This window comes from Primulina tabacum, chromosome 11, assembly GCF_025594145.1.
Source record: "Primulina tabacum isolate GXHZ01 chromosome 11, ASM2559414v2, whole genome shotgun sequence".
Taxonomy (NCBI): Eukaryota; Viridiplantae; Streptophyta; class Magnoliopsida; order Lamiales; family Gesneriaceae; genus Primulina; species Primulina tabacum.
In genome coordinates, this window is record NC_134560.1 from 7,621,582 (window position 1) to 7,641,577 (window position 19,996).

Genomic DNA, 19,996 nt, shown 5'->3' on the forward strand with positions numbered 1-19,996 from the left:
AAACTGGATATAGTTCACGAAAGTTAATCTGCATGACACAAACTTAAAAATGCAGCTACAAAAACGACAAGAAGAAAAGAAACGACACGCAGACAATAGTTGATTTTCAAATTTAGGAAGTACTAAAATGGGTAAAATGTAAATGAAAGAGATTTCATAGTTTTCTCGAGTTAAGGGGAATATGATATCCCCAAGTCCAAAAAGAAGTTAACTTCGATGAAAACAACATTAGGTAAAAGAAAAACATAACTTACTGAAATCAGGACCAACAGAACCAGGGAAACACGGCACACTTCTGCGTGTACTTATTTGACATTATACATACAAATCTTACAGCGTAGGTGTTGCCTACTGAGGTTAGGAAGAACCGGTAAAACTAATTTCCATGCCCCGTCCACCAATTCCTGCGATCAAACATTGGAACCCACTGGATTCTAGCTCTGCAATCACTTTATCAACGACTGATCCTGACAATACTGAGTTATGCAGTCAAGGAAAACTTCAGAGAATTGTACATCATGGATAAATTATACAAATATAACTAATACTTGAGCATGAGATAAATGAGTAACATAGCCAGTGGTGAAGCCAGGCAGTTGGGGGCGACCATCTCGCTTTCCTCTTTTCTGATGGGCTTTTATATATATATATATATATATATATATATATATATATATATATAAAACTTCAGCCTCTGCCACTGGATAGGACAGGAGTAAAGGAAAGAAACAAGAAGAACAAACGTCGGATACAGGCTGGCAGTAGTGTCAAAACACAGCCTCCACCACCAGCTCCAGTTAGTTTTGAAGGAAGTTTATATTTTAACGTTGTCCGAAGCACACTTTCTATGGACGCGTGGCTGACCCCCATGCACTGGAGTAGTCCTTGATTCATTTCCATTAGCTCTCCTAGTTTTTCTTCTTTCTCAGTTATGGCAAGATCATCAGAAACAGGTGTTTGGATAATTGCAGCCAGCTCATTGCTAATGGAATCAACAGCATTAAATACAGCAGTCATAGCATTAGAATGTCTCATTGTCCTTTCCGAGACACCAGCTACCAGAACTTTTGTATTTCTCCTGACTTTTGTATTTGTTATGAGCATTTTAAGAGGCATATTAGTCTTGATGCATGTAAGCTCACCAGATCTAAATTTGATCATGTTGCCTGATAAATAGAAGTCATTGGTTAGACGGTCGTCAAAGTGTTCATTGATTTGAGAGTAATTGAGACAAAAAATGGTGAGCTCTTCCTACTATTTAACATAATAATCAGGTACGGCTTGGTAGGTTATGTGCTTAAATTATACAGCTAGGCCTGTCGAATTAGTCCGCACAAAACATTTGTTGTGAATGATATCTTAATACGTGTTGGAGGTACTTCCAAGCAAAGTCTGCCAATCTTTAGATGAGGTTGGATCATTGAGTTTATGAAGCCCTTACTATTATTCTGTGAGAAGACACCTTATACATCTCTAAAAAAAAGTCCATTTCTGCATGGATAAAAACATATTAAATTGTTTTCTAAAGTTATATGCAATTTATTGCTTTGCTTATGTTCAAATAAAATATAAGGCGCATTCTCAGAAATTATTCCATCCATGAGGATGAACATCATATGGTTCGGTTACGAAACAGAACATCTTGATAACTCCTTTAGGAAATGTAATTGGACGTAATATTTGAAATTAGGCACGAGTCATTCTCATTTTCCCGTGGGAATAAAAACCTATTGGAGTTTCTTATTTTACCAGATCTTCCTATTTCCCCCTTTTTTACTAACGACGTTTGAAAATGAGTATGATGAAGCAAGATGAGAGGGATAAAAGATTGAAAAACGAGAATGTAAACTTACCATGGGTGCTTACTGTGTTGTCTATCCCCGATGGCTTGCCATGGATGATCTTTTCACCTTCAAAAGCCCATTTATTTACCAGTTCCAGCTCATCTTCCCCAAACACTTGCCAACCTTGATGGCTAAAATCCAATTTTACAGAATCAGATAAAGCGAGGAATGCAGCTGAGAAGGCTACACACAAGGCAGCAGATGAACCCAAGCCAGCGCCCAACGGCAATTCAGAAGTGACGATGACTTTAGCAGGCTTACACCTGATAAAGACAAATAACGAAACTAAATTATAGCATTTGTTCGTGCTTAACAAAATTCATAAGCCATCTAAAAAGTTTAAATTACAAACCCATGAATTGAAGTGTACAGCCAGATAAAAGCAGAAACACCCGAAGTTAGTCCAGATTTTTCTTCTGGAATATTTTGTTCTTCAACTAACATAGCAACTGCTTTTACAGTCTCTAGTGAACATGATGAGGGAGAGGAGTTGGCATGACTGCCTAGTTCAGGCAGAACTTCTTTAATTTTTCCAACAGGCCAAGAAAACTCCAAGTCCATATCCTTAAGTTGGAGTTTAAGCGCATCATCATTATCTATTCAAAAAGATATCGATAACTAAATGTAAAAACAACAGAGACAATTATCAAACAAATTAAAGAATCAAGTATGAAAACAAGGACTGCTGATTTAATGCAATTCAAGTCATGTTCTGCAATAGATAGTACGCCCTATAACATATTATTTGAAGGAGCTAATTCTTTGCTCATGAATAAAAGTTTCTTAAGGAACGAAGAAGGGAACATGTGATTTCCATCAAATCCATATTATTTCAATTGAATCCACACCTCAACGAGATCAAATAGGCACCCTTGATTTAGTGGATTGATTTTACATTGGAATTGGAACAAGAATCATAGCAGATGTCATATAACTATGAGAATTCTTCATCTCACAGATTAAAAAACTTCGGAAATATATGTTCAACCATGAAGCGCAATCATACCAAAGTTTGACATTTTCTCCACAATTTCAACACTAATAAACTTAAGTACTGGCTTGAGCAGATGAAGCAAGCCTGTGTTTTATGAGACAACGAGGAATATTCACAATTTTAAGTTGATGTTTGTTTATCCATAGAATGCAAACTTCGTTAATTCATGCTTTCACTTTTACAATTGTTATTTCTTCAACTGATACACCTAGTTGTCCTCCATAAAAAGAATGTTTAGGACAGTGTTTTAGACAAATTCAAGTAGGAATGACTCAGTCTTGAACAAATATTGCATCTGAATTTTTAAGCACAAAACTAAGTTCAAATATAAATTGTTAAATCTCATGTCTTGCACCGGTTTAAAACAACCTTCAAAGTATTTTTTGACCTCATCTGATGAACAGAAAGTTTATACATCCTTCTAATTAACAAATTTTAACCTCATTTGATGAACAGAAACCCTATCATTCATGCACCATAGTTTTCATGCTCGTTACAAAAATTCTATAAACTACCATTCCCTAATGTAATCAAGGCCTAGTCACAGGCAAACAGTAAAATTCAAACTTATTCTCCACATGCTCACAAGCTTCCCCCACAGCTCAAAATAGTGTGAAGATCATTTTAATTCATACGAGTTGGGGAATTCCAAGCTCTTCCCATTTGTTGAAGAATAAACACATTTGTTGAAGAATAAACACACTTGAACTTAAAACAAGTCATTCGCAAAACAGCTTACAAAAAGTAACCCCCAAAAAAAAGACGAATCTTGCAAGTAAATCTCAAGTAATGAATCATCCTAACACCACTAAAAAGTGTGGAAATATAATGATTAAGCAATTTTTTTAATCAAAAGATCCATACAATCCTTTTTCCAGTGGTCAGAAGAAAGAAGTAATGTAATATTATTAGCACACACCTCAAAATGAATCCGACCACTAATGGTAAAACAAACCATGCCCATGCTTGATTTTGATTGTAAAACGATTAAAAAGCATGCAAAAGATCAACAAACAGCAAATGGAACTAAGATTCTGATATTCATGTAAGCCCTATTGACGAATAGTTTAGGACGGGAAATCAAATTTCCTGCGAAAAAGCAAAACATTCAACGTGATTTCCTCGAAGTTACAATTTCTCAAACATTGTCAAAGGGGAGCAATTGAGTACCAGATGGAGTCGGGAAACGAAGAGACACGTAAGTGTAGAGATCAATGGCGGCAGCGACGGCGGTGGATCCGTGAACCACCGCATGTTCGCCGGCCAATATGATTTTTCCGGGGGCTCTGGCTCTGACCTCCATGGCCTTTTTTATTGACACGTTTATTTTGTCGAGTTGACCGCACACAGCTCAGTGGCAAAGAATCTTTTGTGCACACATATTTATATATGTTTTATTTTTATTTTAAAAAAAATATATATGCACATCTTTCATTCAAGATACACTACCTAAAAGATTTTTTTTACAAATTAATATCTGACAAAACTACAAACTTAGTTTTAACTACCTATAAAGATAAATTTATATTTTTGCCCTTTTACTATTTAAATAAATATATAATTTTATCCACCAAATTAATTGTGTGTTTTCTATCTACCAAAATATTAGTACCTATTCTGTAGTTTCAGATACTTTATTTTGTTATTTGAATACTTCAAATGTGTAAAAAAATACTATATTTTCTAACAATCACCATAAATTCAGTCGTTGTTGGTTTTTCATTAAAAATACATTATGATGACTTATTCATGTCATTTTATTTTTAAAAAAATATAGTTCATCAATCATCATTAAAATAAGATTAAGTACTTATTTTGACATAAAAAATATCTATTTTTAAGTTTCAGATACTTGATTTAGCTCTTTAAATACTCTAAATATGTAAGAAAATACTGGATCTTGAACGATCACCATATATTCAGTCACTGTTTGTCTTTTCATGAAATGTGTATTTGAATGACATATTCATCTCATTTAATATTTTTTTGTAAAAAAAAATCAAATTCACAACTGAGCACGTAAATTTTAAAATACTTAGTTTTACTTGAAAAATGCCTATTTTCAGTTTGCAAATACTTGATTTCGTAAATGAGATACTCACAATATGTATTAAAATACTGGATATTCGAATAGACAACGTAAATTCATCAAATATTGGTATTTCAATGTGAAATGCATTTGGATGACATATTAATCGCATTTAATATTTTTTGTTAAAAAACAAAATTCTCAAATAAGTATGCAAATTTTAAAGTACTTAGTTTTACTTGAGAAGTACCTAATTTGAGTACGCAAATACTTGATTTCGTAAATGAGATACTCACGATATGTATTAAAATATTGGATATTCGAATAAGCAATGTAAGTTCTCCAAGTGTTGGTATTTTCATGAAATATGCATGCATTTGGATGAGAAGTACCTAATTTGAGTTTGCAAATACTCGATTTGGTACAAGAGATACTCATAATATTTAATAGAGTATTGGATATTCAAATATGCAACGTAAGTTTACCAAGTGTTGGCTTTCCATGGAAGATTCGTTTGGATGACATATTTATCTCATTTAATATATTTTCTGTAAAAAAAATCTCAAATAAGCATGAAAATTTTAAAATACTTAGTTTACTTGAGAAGTACATAATTTCATATTTCAAATACTTGATTTAGTACATGAGATACTCATAATATGTAATAGAATATTGGATATTCGAATATGCAACGTAAGTTCACCAAGTGTTGGTATTTCTGTGAAAAATGCATTTGGATGACATATTTATCTCATTTAATATTTAAAAAAAAAAAACCAAATTCTCAAATAAGTATGAATATTTAAAAATACTTAATTTTACTTGAGAAGTATCTAATTTCATATTGCAAATACTTGATTTGGTACACGAGATACTCATAATATGTAATAACTACTGGATATTCGAATATGCAACATAAGTTCACCAAGTATTGGTCTTTCCATGGAAGATGCATTTGTATTACATATTCATTTTATTTAATATTTTGTTGGTAAAAAATATTCTCAAATAAGCATGAAAATTTTAAAGTACTTAGTTTTACCTGAGAAGTATCTAATTTGAGTTTGCTAATACTTGATTTCGTAAATGAGATAATCACAATATGTATTAAAATACTAGATATTCGAATATGCAATCTTTCCATGAAAAATTCATTAGTATACTTATTCATGTCATTTAAATAAATAAACATAGTTCATTGTTCATCATGAACTAATTGGGAGATATATATTATGAACATAGTTCGTAAATGAGCTTGAAGTTTACACTTTAAGTATAGCTATCGATTCTAAGATTAATTATTTATAAAATACTCATCAATATTAATTTACAATACTTTTTGATATTCATTGAATGACTTATTTGACAATTATACTTATTTGACATAATACTTATTGGTAATTATTCATTATACTTATTAGTATTTTTTTCTTTATACTTATGAGTATTAATTTATAATACCATCAATATTCATTCACAATACTTGTTGGTATTCATTAAATGACAAGACAATACTTCGTTGTATATCATCTTCATTAGTATTCATTCATAATATTTATTGTTAATCATTCATTATATGTATCAATATTATTTCATTATACTTATTATCAAATTTGAGTTTTAAAATGGTAAAATCAATTATCAGTGGAATCTAATTATGTAATACTTGTAACAATTTAGGTATCACATTTTTATTTCACGGATCTCATCATCAAAGGCCACTCAATATTGACTTCAAATTATATATTTTGACATCATCAAATAATCGAATTTGAGTATTTAAATAGTAAAATCAAGTATTTGTGGATTCGTATTTGGTATTATTTGTATTAATTTAGGTATCACATTTTTACTTCATGAATGTCATCATCAAAGACCACTCAATATTAACTTCAAACTATATAATTTGACATCCTCAAATAGTTGGATATAAGAATTTAGGGAGTAAAATCAAGTATTTGCGAACTCGCATTAGATACTCTTTGTACCAATTTAGCTAACATATTTTAACTTCACCAATTTAGATACTCTTCGTATCAATGCGTCTTCCATGGAAAGATCAACACTTGGTGATCTTACGTTGCCTATTCGAATATCCAATATTTTAATACATATTGTGAGTATCTCATTTACGAAATCAAGTATTTGCCCAAATTAAGTACTTCACGTATTGGTAGACTCGAATAGATATTTTTTGTACTAATTTAGATATCACATTTTAATTTCAAAAATGACACATCAAAAGTCACTCAATATTACTTGAAACTATATTCTTTTATATACCAAAATAATCAAATTTGAGTATTAAAAAGACAAAATCGTGTATATGTGAAATCAAATTAGGTACTATTTGTACCAATTTAGGTAGCACGTTTTTTATTCACAAATATTATCATCAAAGAACATTCAATATTATCTTCAAACTATATATTTTTACATACTCAATTGAATTTGACTATTTAAACGGTAAAATCAAGTATTTGTGGACTCGAATTATGTATTATTTGTATTAATTTAAGTATCACATTTTTACTTCACGAATATCATCATCGGGGTCAATTAATATTAACTTCAAATTATATTTTGGCATCCTTAAATTATTGTATATGAGTATTTACGGGGTAAAATCATGTATTTATAGACTCTAATTAGATACTCTTTGTACCAATTTAAGTATCACATTTTAACTTCACAAATGACATCATCAAAAGTTATTAATATTACTTGAAACTTAAGTATTTTCTTGCACATTTGAAGTATTCAAATAGCCAAATCAAATATTTGGAACCCCAAAATAAGTATTTTATTGATCAAAATAAGTACTTTTTCTAATTCAACAATGAGTGAGAAACTATGTTTTTTAAAAAATTAGATGACATGAATAAGTAATCTTAATGTATTTTCAATGAAAAGACCAACAATTATTGAATTTATTGTGATAGCTCGAAGATCCAGTATTTTCTTACACATTTGGATTATTAAAATAGTCAAATCAAGCATTTGAAACTCCAAAAAAATGTATTTTGTAGGTCAAAATAAATACTTAATTTTATTTCAAGATGAGTGATGACCTATGTTTTTTCTAAAAAAATAAAATGACATGAATAAGTCATCCTAATGCATTTTTCATGAAAAGACTAACAATGACAGAATTTATGGTGAATGCTCGAAAATATAGTATTTTCTTATTTATTTGGAGTATTCAAAGAGCGAAATCAAGTATCTGAAACCCCATAATAGGTACTTTATATATCAAAATAAGTATTTATTTTTATTCCATGATAATTGAGAAACAAATTTTTTATAAAATTATATTTTAAATGAAGAAGATTCATGTAATTTTTGTGACTAAAATAATATATTTATTTAAATAATAAATGGTAAAAATGTAACTTTTGCTTTGTGAGGAGTTAAAACTAAAAGCATAGATTTGTCAGGTACTGATTTCTAAAAAATTATGACTAGGTACTGAATCTTAATTGAAAGATTGGCAGATGTATTTTTTTGGAATTTACCGTTATTATAACAATGAAAAAGTGATTGTTACGGTTCATACTTATTTAATAATTTATAAATTACGTTAGTCAAATAAATTAAATGCAAACATTCGATTCGATAATGTTCGATCATATTGATTAATATATTTGATAAACAAAATTAAAAACAAATTTGTTGTTGTATATGTGCCTAACTATTACAACAGATCATATAAAGTACCGTTTAGTTCGCTATATTATTTATTCATATTTTTATCAACATTTTTATTTAATCTCATGTTTGGTGCATAGTATTATTTATCCATCTACCAATTATATATCTTACATCAATCAAATCATCAATCAAATCCTATCGATTATATATCTTACATCAATTAAATCATTGAACTGAAATTACAATATTATCTTTAATAAATAATATTATAAATATTTTATTAATATTTACAAAGACAAAACGATAATATCATATTATCTCAAATTTAATCAAATGGTAAATTATTTTATAATAATTTGGATTTGAAATGATTAAGTTTAACTATATTTGAAAACGTTTATCAATTTTAATATAATAAATTATATTTAGTTCATTCCAAGCCTATTTGGTTTCATGGCACCATATTTTCACAATATTAAGGACTAGTTCGAGTCCCTCCCACCCCAAATAAAAAAATATATATGTTTGATTTACGAAAAAAAATGGTTATTTGAATATTGTTAGAACTAGTCAACATTAAAAATTATTTTATATATTATTAGGTGATTTAACTCGAAAAATATTTAAAAAATGATTAGAATAAAAAGAAAATGATCATATAAGCACACATATACATGACTTGTGGTAAAAATCATTGTTCTAAAAATCGATACGTGATTAGTCGGAATATTTCACCCTACATGTGGGAGCAATGCCCCCATGTGTAGATCCAGGGTCCAGATTTAGCTACAAGTACATGAGATCCACTATTTTTTTTTTAAAATCACAAATGTGGCTAAATCTGTGTAGGGCCCGAGATTTGATATCGTGTTAAATTACGATTATTGATTTTAATCGAGACGATTATGAGAGGGGCTAACCGAGACACGAATTGAGATCGCGTGTGAAAATTATTGTGCGAGGGCAGTAGCATCGGCGCACATGCGCGATCGGATGCGCGCACATGCGCCAACCAGGCAGAAGACCTCGCGCATATGCGCGGAAGATGTCGCGCATATGCGCGAGCCTGTGCAAGAGAAGTCCAGAGGACCTCGCGCATATGCGCGGAAATGAGTCGCGCATATGCGCGAGCTGCCAAGGCCGAGACCCGTAGGTCTCGCGCATATGCGCCAGTAATGTCGCGCATATGCGCGAGTCATGCAAAAGGAAAAATCGACATGTGGTGTATTATGCAACGTTGGTAATATATATATATATATATATACATGCAAATCTTTCCTCAGAAAAGAACCGAGGGTCTCCGAAGGAAAAAATTGATTTTGTGCTTCAAGTTACAATCGTTCAAAATCCGTCTGTCCGAATTGTAATCTGACTTCAGTACGGCAATCCTATCGACGTAGGCTACAACTGGACGTAAGTTTTGTTACGTTTTGACATGTTCTGAAATTATGATGTTGTCAGAATTGAATAGGAATCATATATGGTGTTTCTGATACAGTGGACATCGTATAATCGAAGTCAGATTAAAGAACAGACTGGTTATGTAATTGTTATGAATTTTAGAGTCGATTTGATTGAGAATCGATATCAGATTTATATCATCGTTGAGATTATGATTTCTACCGATATTAATTATGAGTTCTGGTATTATATCTGCGGTGTTGAAATTGACGAGGTTATCGAGACTGTATTGTTATACCGTCGAAACATCAGTTGATTGATATTGATCAGATTCGGTATTGATTTAGATGGTATTGTGATATCATATGTCGATTGGCATTGATCAGATTATGTTTTAATTTGAGTATTAATCAGAACAGGTTTTTAACTGAGTTATATACTGATATTGTATCTATTCGATTGTCGTTATCAGATTGGATATGGACAGAGTTGACTTCAATACTTCGTCTTCGTCGGACCGAGAAGATAAATGTATAAATTAATGTTGAGTTGGGATTGCACAACTCGAGTGAGGTTTGGCTCGAGTTTCCCTAAATCACATACTTTACCTTATTGTATTGATTTGATTGATGTACTTGTTCTCTTGACTTATAGACAGCAGGTACTAGACGAGTAATCTTGTGACAGAAGTGCCTGATAGTGGTGGGATCGCCACGGGCACATTGCACGATGTCACAAGATAGTGTATTGGCGATAGTGCCAAAGTCTGTCACCGGATGATTGGCTATCGATGTGGATAGAAATGTGGCTTCTTCTATTACTGGTGATCGGTACTGTATCGATGTGGATAGAATGTAACTCTTCTATTACTGATGATCGATATCATATCGATGTGGATAGAATTGGAGTTTCTTCTATTACTGGTGATCGATACTATATCGATGTGGATAGAATCAGAGCTTCTTCTATTACTGGTGATCGATACCCTATCGACGTTGATAGAACTGGAGTCTTTTCTATTACTATTGGTCGACATGGGAATGCTAACTTCTGGAAACCGGGATCCCTAGACTAGGATTGAGTCTAGTCTTAAATGTGAAGTCATGAGTCTAATTGACTTTTTATATTGAGTTATGTTGATTATGTTCATGAATATGGTACGTGATGAATTATGTTCCTGATGATGGTACATGTTTAGAATATGATTTATTCTTGATGTGGATTTATATTCTGATCTGAATACATGTTAGACATATCTGTTATATGCTTTTATATTGTTTTTATGATTGCATGTATACATGATTTATAATGAGAATATAATTCTCACCGGAGTTATCCGGCTGTTGTCTTGTTTGTATGTGTGCATGGCAACATGTGGGATAGGATCAGGGTCAAGAAGAGAAAGAGGCTGGACTAGATAGCGTGGAGATCCGGGCTTCGAAGCAACTTAGGATTCAGCACTGATATATAGTTGAACCTAATTGAATTCTTGTAGATAATACAAGATTTGTATATTTTTGTTTAATATGTAATTTGAATTGAATTACATTACGTTTCCGCTTTGTATTTTAAAAAAAAAATTAGACCCTGTTTATTATAATTGTTTGAATCATTCCTAAAGACGATTAAGGAATTAATTAGCGTCCGGGTCCCCACAACAGGTGGTATCAGAGCATTAGGTTCCAGAACAGTAGGTTCTAGAACTGTAGGTTCTTGAGATTGAGATAGAAGAGAGTGAGCGGGGTAGATTGAGTTTTCTTTCCTGCATGTGATTGCTAGCATGTGACTTATTATAATGTTGACTTACATTGTGTATGCTAGCATGATATTATGTTTACTGCTTTTAAAAACATGTTACCTGAATAGCTGAGTAATTTGGTAATGTATTTGATTTGAAAATGAATCAGAACCAATTCTTGATCAGAAGGTAAGCTGATCAGGAAGGGACTGAGATTGATCTATCTCATGTGGTACTAACCCTTGTGGTAATCAGATATCCCTCCCAAAGAATTCGAGAATTGGTTAGTACTTCGATTGATCAGATGAATGAGACAGAAACTTTGATGGAAATACAGATGAAGAGGTTTCAATTGTTTCAACCGCCGATTCTGAAGGGTAATGAGACACCAGTTGTGGCGCCCCAAACCTCGCCACGTAATCATACATGTGACGTCATATGCGTAAAAATTTTCTTTTCGACGACATAATAATATAATGCATATATGACAAAATAGTGCAATCACCACACTATCTACGTCAGTGCAGCAGAAACAGTATAATAAATACATACACACATACAACTCAAATAAGACAATGAACCATACTGTCTCTATCTACTATCAACTACAGGACTGTTTGACTAGATACACCTAGTCCTTCACCTCTATCATGTCTCACAGCATAGTCCTGTAACCTGTCCAACAGAAACAGCCCAAAGGATGAGCATACACAACAATCATCATCGCAATATATAACAGTTATATTAACAACAACATAAGATATAACTGAAATGATAACAGAAATACCCCCTTTGCCGTTTCTGGATAATCAGCCATCAACAACCTCAACAACATCACACTGCAACAACAACATCGACGATACGTCGCACCCCAACTCCGGCGACAGCAATATCGTCGAACGAACAACAACATCGATGATACGTCGCACCCCAACACCGGCGACAGCAATATCGTCGAACGAATAACATCAACGATACGTCGCACCCCAACTCCGGCGACAGCAATATCGTTGAACGAACAACATCAACGTGACGTCTCCCAACAACGACGGCCAACAACATCAACAATAATAAACAACAACAAATATAATATCAAATCACCCATATCCAGTGATTTACCATCATTCAACACAATAATATTCATCAATACTAAACAATAACAATATATGCTCGTACGTCAACACGTATCTGATAATCGAGTATATATACAATCTGGCTATTTCTTTGATCCTGAGGCGTGTGATGTATCTAAATAATTCAACAACAATTATCAGATCATTGTCACCGTATCAACACAGTTATAACAGCCTCAATATATAACATCAAATAGCCCAATAACAATTAATTCAACAAAATATAAAACTCGATTATAAATTTGTATTGTTCAACAATTTAATATTCTGGTGTATTTAATTCACAATACTACCATCAAATACACCCTAATTAATTTAACATCAAATAATAGGCTATTTTACAACATCCGTCAAATTGTGAAAACTTTATATCAACGTGTAGCCTATATTTCGTAGACTCCGAATATACAATCAGATTTAATAACAACTAACAAACAACTCTCCAATCTCAATTCAACGATTAAAATCCCTAATTATAATAAATTAGGAATAATTCAAAACAACAACACAATAATCTTTTCTACTTCGTTAAAATCATACACTACTCAACAATCTTCAATTTCTGTATGATTTCACAATTTATCGGATTTATTCCAGAAATCGATGAATTTCAAATACCACCAAAACTATAAAATTTATACCTCAAATCGAAGACCTCGTGTCAAGGATTCCAGAACTGAAGTCGGTTCGTCGATTGGATAAACCGATAAGTCACAAGATCGAAAAGAAAATCTCAAAACCCTCTGTTATTATTTCTCTCGCTTCGTTGCTATCTATGTTCCTTTATTTGGAACAGTTCGGTGATGTTTTCTTTTTTTTTTAAATATTATATTATATTATATTATATTATATTATATTATATTACTAAATAATATAATATATAATATATAATATTTAACATTTTAACACTGGTATATCTCTTTGGATCAGTCAAATGATCAAATTTTTCAAAACTCAAAACATGAAACTTCTATATCTTTGAGTTCTCTACATTATATCCAAATTCAAATCATTTGGACTTCATATGACCAAAATATGTCATAATTTATTCTTTAAAAATCATTAATTATTTAGTAATCTCACATTACTAAATCAACAAAATGTGATATTTATTTCAGGCATTACACCAGTGGAGTGTGAGAATTGGTTAGATGATATAGAGATATTGTTTGATTCACTTGATTATCCAAATGAACAGAGAATTAAATTGGTGATCAACCAGTTACACGAGGTCGCTAGAAGTTGGTGGATTACAACCAAAAGAGTATTAGAACAGCGGGGTACGGTGATTACGTGGGAAGTCTTTAAAGCTGAATTTTATCGAAGATTCTTATCAGGATAGTACCGAGAGGACAAGAGAGCAGAGTTTGAGAATTTGAAACAGGGCCAATTGAATATTGAAGAATATGTTGCTAAATTCTCTACCTTACTGCGTTTTGTTCCTCAGATAGCTGAGAATGATGAAGCTGTAGCTGATCAGTTCATCAATGATTAAATTCTGAGATAATTGCCTTGATAAAGGTAGAACAACCCCACCATTTTGCTGATACTTTGAATAAAGCAAAAAGAGCTGAGGCGAGTCTGATTAGACAACAAGAAAGGGTGTGTGCAATGCAACTCCAGACACAACAATTTCCTCTCCGATTGGATAGTGGCAGTACGAGTGGGAAGCAAGATTTGCTGAAAGCTCGAAAGAAACAGTTCAAGAAGTTAGGGAGCGGTTCATCTAGCTCCAGTGGTTCTAGCCCGAGTTATACTGGAGTTTATTGCAGGACTTGCGGAGGGAGACATCCCATGGAGCAGTGCCAGGGAGTGACTGGTAGGTGCAATATCTGTAAACAGCAGGGACACTTTGCTAGAGTCTGTCCACAGAGATGTTCCCGAAGATTTCAGGGAGCAGAATCATCTGGTGGTAGTGATCGAGGAACAGACCCAGGACACACGTGATGATATAGTGGCAGGTAATAATCTTTTATGATTATGTTGCATATGTATTGATATATACTAATGCATTCCCTACGATTATCTTTGACTGAGTTGTATTGATATATGTTGTACCTGCTGGGTCTGTATTACTGTAGTATGGATCTTTGTCTCTTTTGGGGAGAGGAATTGATACCAGTGAATTCTGTGATATATTGGGTATTGCAGTAAAAAGAGAATGAGATTGAATTAGATTGTATTGTACTTGTGTTATCTGATTCTGACTACATGATTGATATTGATATATCGAACAAGTACAGAGTTGTTATAGATTCTTGCCAGGAGATGGGAAATGGCCGATGAACGAATGATATACGGTAAGGATTCTCGATTTTGAATTCCTTGATATCCGTATTATGTATGATTCGATGATTATCGAAAAGAATGGAGTAATTCCTTATGTATTCGGTTGATTACTGAAGTTGAGCCTATCTGGAAATGATTTGTCAGTAGCAGGAGAGTTGCTATAGTCGTTCCAGATGAAATTTCGGATTTATCTTATATCAGGGAGAGCGACTTCAGCCTTGATTTGATAGCAGGTATGGATTCCATTTTAGACTTCTGTACAGAATGATATTGATTGAATTGAAAGAACTGAAATGTCAGTTAGAAGATTTACTGCCTGAGAGTTAGAGTTACATCTGATTATGTATTTCTCTGGGAAATACTTCAGTTTGGTGTATGGGTTGATAAATCCTGTGTTCCGAAGTGTTCTGATGACCTTATGCTCGTTTTATCTATGATATTTTGATATATTCGCAGCGTATGATTGATTGAATCGAACAGTTGAAATTGGTATTGAATATTCTGGGAACTGAGATTGTTGTATACAGAAATTGTTCGGCTATGAATTCAAATTGCAACAGATTATATTCGAAGTCTGTGATATCTGAAGATAGTATACTGATTGATTGTAGCACAGTTGAGACAGTGATCAGATTGTTCAGAAATTGATTTCGATAGTCAGAACAGTGTGTCAATCAGAATACCAGGTAGGTAATGCTTTATTTTATATAATTAGCTGATTGGTTTGTGCCAGATACTTCGAATTGAAATAACAGGTATTGTCAGAGGCACACAGTAGTAGAGTCAGTGTTATTCTGATAACACGAGATGTGTGATAATTCGAACGGACAGTTTTGATGTAAACAAACGAAATCAGTTATGTCAGAATTTGTGTTGAAATGTCTAAATCGCTGACAGATGAAGACAGGAAGATAGAAATCAGGAGATTGAATATACAGATTATCGATTCCTGAATAGAAATATGAGTATAATTCTATGGATCTGGTGATAGACTTACCGAAATCGTGCCAAGAATGTACCAGGATGTGGTTATGATTGAACGATTGTTCAAATCGGCATATGTTTATTGTACAGGATAACGTACAGATATGACAAGACGACTGAGAGGTATGTCAGAAAAGGGGTCAGATGGTATTGAATGCCAGAGTTAATTATATCATACCGTGATTTTTGGTTGATTTTAAACTTTTGGCAGAATGTATAACATGATTTTTATCTATGAATTATAGATTGACAGATAGTCGGAGCGAACTATCTAGATACTGGAGGATATCCAGGAACTGTAGTGCTGAATTTTAACACTAGTGACCTGATGTCTTGTCATTTTATGAATTATTGTACAATAATAGCTATTAGATGAATATTGAAATAGTTTATTCGAGGCATTGTACAGTGAGTACTGCAGATTTCCGCTGAATGGGAATGATATTACGGTGATATCTGAGATTGCATTTGATAACAGCTGATGATATTGATTGGGCATGAGCTGTTGATTGGTATATACGGATGTTGTATAGCCAATATTTGCAATTAATTTTATCAGAATGGTTTGATAGAATGAATTTGCCAAAGTAACCTCTAGTATACATTTCTTCCTTATCTGATTTGATTGCCTGTGATTTCGAGGATGAAATCATATCTTAGAGGGGAGAAATGTAAGGCCCGAGATTTGATATCGTGTTAAATTACGATTATTGATTTTAATCGAGACGATTATGAGAGGGACTAACCGAGACACGAATTGAGATCGCGTGTGAAAATTATTGTGCGAGGGCAGTAGCATCGGCGCACATGCGCGACCGGATGCGCGCACATGCGCCAACCAGGCAGAAGACCTCGCGCATATGCGCGGAAGATGTCGCGCATATGCGCGAGCCTGTGCAAGAGAAGTCCAGAGGACCTCGCGCATATGCGCGGAAATGAGTCGCGCATATGCGCGAGCTGCCAAGGCCGAGACCCGTAGGTCTCGCGCATATGCGCCAGTAATGTCGCGCATATGCGAGAGTCATGCAAAAGGAAAAATCGACATGTGGTGTATTATGCAACGTTGGTAATATATATATATATATATATATATATATATAATATGTACATGCAAATATTTCCTCAGAAAAGAACCGAGGGTCTCCGAAGGAAAAAATTGATCTTGTGCTTCAAGTTACAATCGTTCAAAATCCGTCTGTCCGAATTGTAATCTGACTTCAGTACGGCAATCCTATCGACGTAGGCTACAACTGGACGTAAGTTTTGTTACGTTTTGACATGTTCTGAAATTATGATGTTGTCAGAATTGAATAGGAATCATATATGGTGTTTCTGATACAGTGGACATCGTATAATCGAAGTCAGATTAAAGAACAGACTGGTTATGTAATTGTTATGAATTTTAGAGTCGATTTGATTGAGAATCGATATCAGATTTATATCATCGTTGAGATTATGATTTCTACCGATATTAATTATGAGTTCTGGTATTATATCTGCGGTGTTGAAATTGACGAGGTTATCGAGACTGTATTGTTATACCGTCGAAACATCAGTTGATTGATATTGATCAGATTCGGTATTGATTTAGATGGTATTGTGATATCATATGTCGATTGGCATTGATCAGATTATGTTTTAATTTGAGTATTAATCAGAACAGGTTTTTAACTGAGTTATATACTGATATTGTATCTATTCGATTGTCGTTATCAGATTGGATATGGACAGAGTTGACTTCAATACTTCGTCTTCGTCGGACCGAGAAGATAAATGTATAAATTAATGTTGAGTTGGGATTGCACAACTCGAGTGAGGTTTGGCTCGAGTTTCCCTAATCACATACTTTACCTTATTGTATTGATTTGATTGATGTACTTGTTCTCTTGACTTATAGACAGCAGGTACTAGACGAGTAATCTTGTGACAGAAGTGCCTGATAGTGGTGGGATCGCCACGGGCACATTGCACGATGTCACAAGATAGTGTATTGGCGATAGTGCCAAAGTCTGTCACCGGATGATTGGCTATCGATGTGGATAGAAATGTGGCTTCTTCTATTACTGGTGATCGGTACTGTATCGATGTGGATAGAATGTAACTCTTCTATTACTGATGATCGATATCATATCGATGTGGATAGAATTGGAGTTTCTTCTATTACTGGTGATCGATACTATATCGATGTGGATAGAATCAGAGCTTCTTCTATTACTGGTGATCGATACCCTATCGACGTGGATAGAACTGGAGTCTTTTCTATTAATATTGGTCGACATGGGAATGCTAACTTCTGGAAACCGAGATCCTAGACTAGGATTGAGTCTAGTCTTAAATGTGAAGTCATGAGTCTAATTGACTTTTTATATTGAGTTATGTTGATTATGTTCTGAATATGGTACGTGATGAAATATGTTCCTGATGATGGTACATGTTTAGAATATGATTTATTCTTGATGTGGATTTATATTCTGATCTGAATACATGTTAGACATATCTGTTATATGCTTTTATATTGTTTTTATGATTGCATGTATACATGATTTATAATGAGAATATAATTCTCACCGGAGTTATCCGGCTGTTGTCTTGTTTGTATGTGTGCATGGCAACATGTGGGATAGGATCAGGGTCAAGAAGAGAAAGAGGCTGGACTAGATAGCGTGGAGATCCGGGCTTCGAAGCAACTTAGGATTCAGCACTGATATATAGTTGAACCTAGTTGAATTATTGTAGATAATACAAGATTTGTATATTTATGTTTAATATGTAATTTGAATTGAATTACATTACGTTTCCGCTTTGTATTTTAAAAAAAAAATTAGACCCTGTTTATTATAATTGTTTGAACCATTCCTAAAGACGATTAAGGAATTAATTAGCGTCCGGATCCCCACAATCTGAACCATCTAAATCCTGTGGGGACAGTGCCCCCACAGGTAGGATCGAACGAACCCTGATAGTCGGATGACTACCTACCAACTAGCACCTAAGTAGCCATCAAGACGGTTTTTTAAAATTAATTTTTATAATATTTAATGACATTATATATTAATATTTTTAAATTATTTTTATTTTTGGACATTAAATCATTGTTTGATTTTTTGCATGACTTTTATTGATATGTATAAAAAATTTCATAGATCCATATGGATTTTATAAATTATTATTGTGATTTTTTTTTTGAATTGAACTAATAGTTGAGCGTAAATAATTTTTATTTATTTAAGTTTTTATATCAATATAAATATTTTTTGCTTATTGATTTAATTTATGAAAGACAATAAAGAAGTCAATATTCAATATATTGCATTTCAAATCAATTCAACATTATTATTTCCTGATATGTGTTGATAAACTTTTGAAAATTATGTATTAATCATATATATATAAATGAATATATGAATTTTAGATATTTCGCAATTAAATGTTCATCCAAATCTTTAGGTTGAATTAAAGATAATTTTTAATATTTTATAGTTGTATTTTAGGTTTTAATTCTTATACTTGATATAATTTCATTGTGTCATTAAAAGTACATTTTAAATAGATCTAAACATTTGTAGAAGTGGACCTGTATATATTTAAAAGTTTAGTGGTATTCAATCTAAACGTTTATAAAATTTTAAAATGTCGATTTTGTAAACCCGATTCCAAATTGGGTCAAATGGAGCAAAAGGTTTGCCTATTAGCCCCTCGCTTTTCTTTGACTGCTCAAAAGTAAAAGATTCATAGGAGTGGGAATTGGACACTTGACTTATTATTATTCTGTATTTCATATTTCATTAAATTCCCAATTTCATAACTTTTACTATAATGGGGATTAAAAATAAGAGTTGTTAGTTAAAAAAGGAAAAGAAGAAGAGTTGTTATTCGAAGCTACACAATTTTTTTTTTCACATTAGTGTCAGAAAGAGCAACAGCAGCATGCGG

General features: G+C 32.8%; 1 protein-coding gene across 2 annotated transcripts; it reads right to left on the reverse strand.

Moving 5' to 3' along the window:
• Window positions 1-78: 78 nt before the first annotated feature.
• Window positions 79-4,176, reverse strand: LOC142518838 (mevalonate kinase-like). 2 transcript variants are annotated; one of them, XM_075621664.1, is made up of 5 exons: window positions 4,009-4,176; window positions 2,197-2,408; window positions 1,854-2,107; window positions 753-1,166; window positions 79-476 (listed from the first exon to the last, which is right to left on the reverse strand). In XM_075621664.1, exons 1-5 carry the CDS (start codon window positions 4,090-4,092, stop codon window positions 358-360), a joined length of 1,083 nt encoding a protein of 360 aa, XP_075477779.1. In that variant the 5' UTR covers window positions 4,093-4,176; the 3' UTR covers window positions 79-357. The 2 variants fall into 2 exon arrangements, with proteins under 2 accessions (XP_075477779.1, XP_075477778.1); XM_075621663.1 differs by having other exon boundaries at window positions 2,197-2,440.
• Between the last annotated feature and the right edge of the window lie 15,820 nt (window positions 4,177-19,996).